General features: G+C 39.0%; 1 protein-coding gene across 11 annotated transcripts in view; it reads right to left on the reverse strand.

The window, feature by feature from the left end:
* The window catches only part of LOC108968785 (potassium channel subfamily T member 2), a 580,461-nt gene that overhangs the window by 28,585 nt on the left and 542,253 nt on the right, over positions 1 to 9,623 (reverse strand). For all 11 annotated transcript variants that reach the window (XM_018933038.1, XM_018933037.1, XM_018933033.1 and 8 more), the window contains exons 14-15: positions 5,570 to 5,881; positions 2,517 to 2,667 (exon numbers count right to left, since the gene is read on the reverse strand). In XM_018933038.1, the coding sequence (XP_018788583.1) occupies positions 2,517 to 2,667; positions 5,570 to 5,881 (463 nt within the window). The remainder of the gene's footprint in view (positions 1 to 2,516; positions 2,668 to 5,569; positions 5,882 to 9,623) is intronic.

Here is a 9,623-nt window from a genome sequence, read left to right on the forward strand (position 1 = left end):
TTATTATTTTTATGATTTATAAAATTATTATTTTTTCATAATTTTGAATACTGTAGTATATCATATTTCAATATTATAGGATTATATATCATCTAATAGGCTCTTCAGTAGGAACGCTACAAAAGTAGACCGATAAAGACAGCAAATGGCACCATATTTTTCCCCCCTCTTCTGAAATTTTTTTTTCAGCAGGTTTTGCAATTTCATTATGGAAAGACATGCGATTCGACAGCGAGTCGAAATTATTAAAATTTACTACGAAATTCGGAGACAGTGGCCTCAACTTTAAGAGCACAACGTTCAATTTATGGTCGTCAAAATCGTCCTGCCAGATCAACAATTGAGGGTCTAGTGGAAAAATTTGAAACCAAAGGCACACTATAAAATGTTCCCGTGTCGTGAGACGAAAAAGTGCCGAGAATATAGGACCCAAATCAATCTGTGATGTCGAAAAATCATATTCAGCGACGAGGCTCTACTCTGACTGAATGGCTTCGTCGATAAACAAAATCTGCATTATTGTTCAGGCAGCAATCCACACGTACTCTATGAGTCACCTTGAAGCCCAAAAAAATTATGGTTTGGTACGGTTTTCTTCCTTGATGATCAAGACCGGCACGTTACTGTGAATGGGAATCGCTGCCGCTCAATCATAACCGAATATTTTGGCCCGAATCGGATGATATGAACTTGGACAATATGTAGTTCTAATGGGACGGCGCCACAAGCCAAGCAGCGAATGTCACAATCGATTTATTGAAAACCAAGTTTGGTGAACGTGTTTTTTCACGAAATTTCAGTAGTATCGGACAATTTATGTTTGAAAACCGTCGAAAATTGGGTTGAGCGTCTGGACTTCTGCAATGCAATGCCCATGATGGCCATGCAAAAGAAATCGAGTCCCATACAAAATGATATCAAATGTACTTTCACAGGAATAAAGAATTTCATTGATATCCCAAGCCGTTTTTTGTTGTAGCGATCTTACTAAAGAACCCATTTTATGCTTGTCCTTCTAAAGTACATAAAGTGCATTCGGGGATTTTTACAACGAGTGAAATCATTCAACAACGAAGTTCCATTAAATATTGTGTGGGGTATCAAATTTTTGGTACCGAAACGTTCAGGAAGTTGGAAAAGGTTTTCGGTGGAATTGGTACTTGGGAATCGACGGTTAACAATCAGAAATCTTACTGTCATTGTTCTAAAACTAAATTTTTTCGAAAAACAGCATCGCGTTAACTTCTGTGAAACAATGCTTTATAATTACCAGAACCTCATGAAACGTATTATTACTTGCAATTAGTCTTGCATCTATCCTTAAGACTTGGAAGCAAATAACCATTTGGCCGCATATTGTGACAAAGGTGAATCGAAGACGAAAAAACCACGTCAAAGCAGGTCAAAGATCAATCCTGTGTCGACTGTTTTCTTCGATTATCGAGAAGTGATGCACTCCGAATTCCTTCCGACTAGCCAAACTGTCAACATTGAAATCTTTCTGAATATTATATGTCGTTTGTAAAAAAAGAAGGCCGCATTTATGGGACGAAAACTCTTTATTTTTGCAACATGATAATGCACCGCCGCATACCGCATTGAAACTACGTGAGTTTTTCGTCAAATTTTCGTCCAATATCGTACCGCAATCACCGTATTCGCCTGATTCAGCTCCTGTGGCTATTCAGCAAACTCAAGCGACCGCTCCAGGGAAAAAGTTTTGAGTCAGTTGAAGACATTGAAAGTGAATTGTTGTTTGCATTGAAGGCCATTTCGAAAATTGGCTTTATCAACTGTTTCGAGGATTGGAAAAAACGTTGGCGCAAGGTTTTTGCTCTCAAGGGGGATTACTTTGAGGGGAACGACGTGGAACTTTTTCATTTTATTATTTTACTTTATTTATATAATTATAATTAGTTTATTTCTTTTTTATTTACAATTTTTTTTTTAATTTGAATTTTATGACTTCTTATTTCTACAAACATTCTTCAACGTGTTTTGTCAACAGTTTTTTTGAACACACTTTACAAAAAACTATTTTCAAGACATTTTCCATAAGCGCTGATTTTAGTGGGGTTCACAACCTTAGTTAAGACACAAGTACACTTATCATTATTGTAGTTAACATTGGGTATTGAACAACAATAAGGGAGTAAAACATATACACACACTATTACAACTGTAAATATCAAAAACATTTTTTCGAAGACACTAAATCACTAAATATGTTCATAAGTAAGTGAGTGTGTCGATTTTGCATAAAAAGTCACAAATAAAAAAAAAATTCTAGAACCAACGTATTGCCAGGATTAAGTAGTGGGTATTTACGAAATAGAGAAGTAGTTCAACTATTTTTTAAATGAACATATTATATGTAGGAGAGACAAATTGATTACATGGATATCGGTGAGTTTATGGATTTGGGTGCATACGGGAATATACAAGTACATACACATACCATGTACAAATATATACATACTTATGGCACATAGTGTATGAATTGTCAATGGACTTACGCTATTTTCTCAGATGGCGATCGCCACGGCACATCATCGTCAATTTCATCTTCGCTCTCATCGCCTTCTTCGCCGTCGTCATTGCCTGATATGCTGAACGATGATGAGGTGAACATGTCCGGTACGGGTAATATGGATGGGCGACGACTGCCTGGTAAGTGACGGGAAAGTTGAGATTTCTTCAGGTTAGTTGATTTTTAAAATATATTTAAAGAAAAAATGTAATAAAATTTTTAAGAAAATGTTGCGCTCTTTAAATTAGTATTTAGGCTAGGTTCCCACTAGATATGCCATTTGAATGTCATTAAACTGTTAAATAAGATATGGTATATTAAGATTTCCTAATTTTTCAAGTTTTTTTTTCAGTTTTAGCTTTTTATGCCCTAAATCTTTCAAAAAGTTATACGCTGGGTTAGTTAAATATACTGATTTCTCGTGAAGCCACAAATGAACCCACTTGAATTGCTAGAGAGGCTTGTTCGTTGTGATGGCCAGAATTTCGAGATGTGGATAAAAAATCGCCACATATCTAAAAATGTATTGACGCGGTTTATATTAGTTCCCGTCAATTCGCTGGGTTCGTAAAAATTATGGCAAACGAGATGCTTTAACATTAGTCATAGAGGCCGCACAAGTTCTGGTTGCTAACCAACGCTGGGTGAGCTCGTGCTAGGTCCATAGATTCATCGCCCGAAAGTACGAAGAAAAGAGGAATCACTGCGCTTACCTCTGCAAATAGAATTTGGGTAAGGGTGTTTTTTTTTTGCAGGCTCATGGACTATGCAACATTTGAGAATATTTAACTAGCTTTGAGCTTACTCTCAACGAGCTCAAGGCTTGTATAGCAGCTCTGCTAATGGGGTGGATACATATCTTCCAAAAAGTAGTCACACTTCGGAGAAATACATCTGCTGTTATTTCAATGTTGCCACCTCTGCTTCAAAGGCACTACAGTGTCTGCCAATGGAAAACTATTTCGGAAGAAATGTATACCCGATGAATATAAAACATCTTCGAAGCGGTCTCTGCATAACGACCTACCACCGGTCAACTGAGAACGGTCTTCTGAGAACTAGATTGCAACCAATTATATTCAGCAAATGCAAGCGGTAGAGCCAGATGCAAAATTTTTCATTATTGAAGCTGCTGTAATAATTTAATGTGGAGTCTCTTGTAAAGGCTGACCACCCACTACGGAATCGCTGAAAACTGCAAAGCCGATGAACTGGATTACGGATGGAGGATGACCTTAATTTCCACAATTTCATTCCATTGAAATTGCATTCTGGCGTAGGATCATTGGATTTTTGTTAGTTCAGTAAGTGTTGGTCAACAACCAAAACTTTTGCGACTGCGAGATCCTTCTGGTCTGGAGTGAACCGCAAAAGGTCATCCAAACTAGTAGCTCTTCGATAAGCTAAACTCGCCGCAATTCTAGGTGCAGCTCAGTTTTCTGTCGAACGTTGTTTGCCAAAGCTGTAATGCGGAAGGCGAGATGTAATAAACTTGTCGAAATTTAGCGAAACTTTCAGAGTTGCTGGGATTGGCCTAATACATTTGTAACAAGATTCGTTGATCATTGAGGATCTCATGATCTACCTCTTAGGAGTTTTTGGGTAACACAAAGGACGAATTTCTGTCCAAGTGAGATTCAATGAGTTTGGGTCATCTCCACGACTTGAGCAAACCTGACCATTGCCCTCCATTTATGCACAAAAGGGGTTAAAACCAGTATAGAAATGTGCTAGTAGGATATTCTAGAATGCTTGGTAAAGCTGTTCAGCAATAATCTCTACGTTGGAAAACATTTGATCTTGCAGGAATATTTTGCCACAGTACACTATTCTGCTTCTCCCAGGTTTAAGGCATGGATGCCAAACGGACAACTACCTGTTAAAAGCCCCATAACTAGGGGTAGGCTAGTCATAGTGAGTGCAAAAAGATCACTGGAACGATCGATCTTGGTCAGCGCAGGCCAAGCTTCTGCGAAGCCTAGCTATTAAGCGGTAGAACAACACAAAAGAATACGGGAGAAGCGACCCGCTCCTATTCTACCGATAGCTGTTCCATGGTACTTTTCCTTTGCTAGCTCATCAAATTTGCAAGTTTCTGCCATTCCGCAGTCTTATCCCAATCTTATCACAAAGACACTCGATGCTACTGATAGCGGGGTTAAGCAGTCCTCGACTATCCCTTAACGCACTATTAATAAGTTCGAGGTCAGTATTGCCGCTGTGCTATATAAATAAATGGTCACTTCCCTGAAGGAGAACGCGGCTTCATGATCCAAGTGGTCTGGTATCTGGCCAAAATGAGTGAAGATTTCAAAGTGTTCAGACACGAGTACTGTTAGGAACCCTGGTTCTCTGAGTCAGGTCGACGATGTCCACGGGCACTATGTGCAAGATGACGTTAATGGCCTTCTTTGCAAGTGTGGTATTTTCTAGAGCCCTCTACCACATAAATACTCCATGGTATAAAATAGGCTTGAATATGGTGTCGTAGAACCAGAGGATCACTTTCGGTGAGAGACGCCACCTTCTGCCAATGGATCTTTTATAGCAGTATAAGGCAATCAAAGAATGCTTGGCTCTCTCTCTGGATCCATAGAAAAGGAGAGAGAACTTCACCTTGTGGGATTCCCCTACTCACATTTCGTCGAGCGCCTGCCTTGCTTCATTTCGTTTCAATCATTTGGTCGCACTGAAGACTGAGAATGGGGTGTTTGCGGACATATGACAAACCAGACTTAATGCTATTCTGTTGATAGTTAAATGAATATTTTTTTCGCTATAAAAGAGTTTTAACACCACACCGTCGTATAATGCGCGACACTTCATCAATGCACATCGTAAAACAAATAGTTGGAAGGAATTCCTGCCACTTTTTTCAACACTAGCCATTTTGAAATATAGCACAATAAAAGTGAATGAATAAATATTGCACAATGAAATTATATATTGCACAATTTGATTGCCTACTATTTATATGAGTAGCGTTCATTTAACAATCACCAAAGTGCTGCACATTAAATGTACATAAACCACACTCACCTCTACGCTGATTGAGCACATCGGGGCTGAGCAGATTTGGATTCCCCGCTTGCGGCACATCCAAGTGATTGCTGGTCGTTAATGTGGCGGTTGCAACACTCAGACCGACGCCGCCGCCGCCACCGCCACCACCACTACTGCTGCCACCGCTGTAGCCTAAGCCGTTGCCGCCCAACATTGGCGGTATCGTTGTGGTGACGGTGGTTGTTGTCGTGGCCGAGGGTGTTTGCGTTGCATTCATCGATGTCACCGTTGTATCCTTGAGATTCTGCTTCGAATCGGAGATTATCACAGACGTTAGATTATCAGTTGCTATTTATGGAATGCACACGGAGAGAACAAAGAGAGAACAGTTTGTTTTATTTATGTTTTGGAGTATTAAAATCGAATCTAAGTTTAGCAGCAGCTTAGCTTTCATATTTATTAACGAGCACGCGGGCGGGAGCAGAGCAAAAGGTGGCTCGTTCAAGCACAATTGGGTACACACACATATATACAGTAGGGTTTATTTACAGCGGAAGGCACATTTAAAGTATCAAATTGTCACTTAATAGGTGAAAATTGTTGATATGCTTGAATAAAATGAGTATTTACATGTGGAGCCCCTGAAAGTATGCTTCTCCATATATATGTACACACTTATTTGTTAGCTGCAGCATTTTAAAGAAAGCGTAGTACTTTTAATAATAAATTTATACAACATGAAAATATGTATATCAGCGTGCAGGCGGAGCAGGATTAAAGCAGTTATGTAAGCATCGAAATTTTTACAATAATCTAAAATTTTTGTTAATAGCAAGCATGTTAGAAATTATCAAGCGAAATTAAAGCCAAATAAATTAGCATTTTTGAACCAAAAATTAAACCACAGAATGCATTAAAGTAAATTAAATTTGCATTTAAACTGATAAACATGACATATTACGCCACGCACTCCTTGCAGCAAGTCAATTTTTATGCAATTGCTTTGTATGAGAATTTCACTGTCAGCGCAGTGTTCCTTGAAGCGCAACGAATATGTTGTTTGTCTTGTTGTTTTATTTGCGAAATTGCATTTTAAATTAAGGTTAAACATGTTTCGCTTATCTTTGCGGCTATGGAAGGTGTGTTTTGTTAGATAAGCTTTTAATTAGTTACTCATACGCCCCAGCGGACCAATACATCTGATACATATGACAACAATTATTGATTGGAAAACATTAGCAAAACAAATAGACGATAAAAAATTGTACACGGAAATTATTCTTGTTTACATTATTAGCTAATTTATTTGAAAAAAAAAACTTATATATATATACATATATATGTGTGCTTTATTAATTTTATACTCCTGCAATATGTTGCAACAGAGTTCAACAGTTTTGTTCACCTAACGATTATATGACGAGTTGTAATATGGATTGATATCTGTCTGTCTTTCGGCAAAAATTGACCAATGGGTATGCCAGCGCATACTTTTAGGTGAAATCGCATATCTCGGAAACCGACCGACCAATTTCAAGTAAATTTGGTACGTGAAATTCCTCTTACATCTTTTCCTCACAGTGCGCAAAGGAGCAAAATCTTAAAACAATCACACCTACTTCCTGTATAGCACAATTTTAAATTCCATTTGATTCTTTCGCATGCGCAAACCTCGAAGACTCCATTTAACATCCACCGGACCATTTCCACCATCCACACGAAATCGTTATTGTCTCACAATCTTGGCTGATTTTACACGATGGGCAGAAGCGTTACCAATATCAGATATGACAGCTCCAACTGTCGCCAAAGGACTACTAAATGACTGGATCTCAAGCTTTGTTGTAGCTGTGACCGTCACTTCAGACTTAGGACGTCAGTACGAAGGCGCCCTATTTCAACAATTACTGCAGCTCTTGGGAGCACGCCATTTTACAACCATGCCTTAAGAGCAAATAGTCCCGTCGAAAGATGACATCATACATTCGAAGCAGAACTTTTATGCCACAAATGGACTTCCTATTTATCACATATTTTATTGGGCTTACGATCCACATACAAAAACGATTTGAACGCAGCACTAGTCGATCTACTTTATGGCGAGAACATATGAGTACCTTCAGAATTCTTTATAGGTACAAACTGATAAACAATGAAGTTGATATGGACAGCGCTAGGCACGCGAAACAAAAGGTATTCGTCTTCTCTGGGTCGAAAACCTGCCAACAAGTTTTTATTCGAGACGTCCTAGTGCAACCGCTGCTATCGCCTCCTTGATCACTCTTGTCTCCCGGCGCGAGTGACTCTAAGGAACAAGTTCAACCCCCTATGGAGGATCTTCCTCGATATAGCGGGGCATTCAACTACGTTTTGCAGGAACCGGTCATTAGAGCTTGATGCTGAATCGAATCTTAAGACCCTCAGCTTCAAATATGTCTGCGAAAGAACGATCATGTTGGAATGGATTAGTGCATGAGCACGGCGGATCGTGAGGAGAGGCACCCCACAAGAGAGAGTTCTCTCGAAAAAGCTTGAGAAAGTGGGCCGCCTGGTGATTTCCTAGGAGGACGATAAGCACTCAGGGTGGGGGGGAATTTGTGAATGCTGTGCAGGAGATAACTCAGAGGTATTTTAGCAACTTATGCAACTGGCCTGCTTAAAGCGGCCTCGCTATAAACTCTAGCAAAACCGAATCGTTCTTATTCCAAAACAATGTTTCGCTCAGAGTAGTTACTACCCACTCCACTATCCAATACTAATACTATCCAATCCACTCTGCGCTCAATATTAGTGAAAGGATGTGTAGATTTCTGGAATTTCTTTAGGATTAGACAGGTTTGCATATGCTGGCCATACCGGTATTTCAGAAAACTGTAAGTCTGCTGAGCTTGCTAGGACCGATACTTCAGTTTCAGTAACTACGGTCTGGAAACGGCTGCTACTGCACTGTTGAACCTGTTAGGCCAAATCAGCTAGCGTTGATTAGTTGCAAGGCTCTTCTAGCTCTGACTAAATCGTAAAAAGTCAGCAAGGGCCACCTCTCAGTTTTACAACCAGTAGTGCTAACTGGACACTGTTCGATCGGGAATCATGAATTGAATTTAAGTTTCGGACGTCAGCTGGATCAGCTGTATGGAAGAACATGAGACTTTTTTCTCGAATTTTTTGCTTTTGCTGGATCGAGGCGCAAACGCCTCGGATCTTCTCTTCTAGACATCACGGTAAAATAGCGGAAACAGAAATATGACATCTAAGAGAGATCCAATTACAGCAGTTTCGTTTGACTTCGCCAAAGACTCTGTGTCATAGCCTAAGTGTGATACTCCGCCATGCTGAGGTATCAGTCATCTTATCTAATCTACTTACCGTAACCGCCAGTTTTTTTTGTTTAAGTCTTTGGTAAAAGAAATACTCACAATTGTAAGTGAAAATTCCCAAATTAAACATCCCAACTGTGCCAACATTAAATACCAAAAATCATATCATATCGACAAACAAATTCTCTATCAAAATTTTAAAGTGATGCCATAACACTTTTTAGTAAAATGCTGAGAGATGTGTTATTCGAAATTTCTGTTATCGCATTTTCCAGTATTCACAATTAAAATGCACGAAAATTGCCAAAAAGTCAGCAATCTGATTCACTACACATGACATCATTTCATAACCCCACAATACTATGATATCAAGCTTTCTGTAAATGACTGATTTACAAATAAAATATATCAAACTATCAGCGAAAGCATGCGAATATTTTAAATTCAGTTTTAAAAATAATCAAAATATATACCAAAACTAATTTAAACAAGTAAGGACGGGCTAAGTTCGGGTATAACCAAATATTGCATACTCTTGCAACTTGCAGGGATTGAAACCAGGGAAGTATTTTCAGGTGCATAACGACGAATACGAACCAAGTTTCATCAAGATATTAAAATTTTTACTTCAGTTACGGCTTGCACGGGCGGACGGGCGAACAGACAAATAGTACAAATATATCGGGTGATTTTTTTGAGGTTAGGATTTTCATGCATTAGTATTTGACAGATCACGTGGGATATCAGACATGGTGTCAAAGAGAAAGATGCTC

The sequence above is a fragment of the Bactrocera latifrons genome, unplaced genomic scaffold (assembly GCF_001853355.1).
Source record: "Bactrocera latifrons isolate USDA-ARS-PBARC rearing strain unplaced genomic scaffold, ASM185335v1 scaffold_23, whole genome shotgun sequence".
Taxonomy (NCBI): domain Eukaryota; kingdom Metazoa; phylum Arthropoda; class Insecta; order Diptera; family Tephritidae; genus Bactrocera; species Bactrocera latifrons.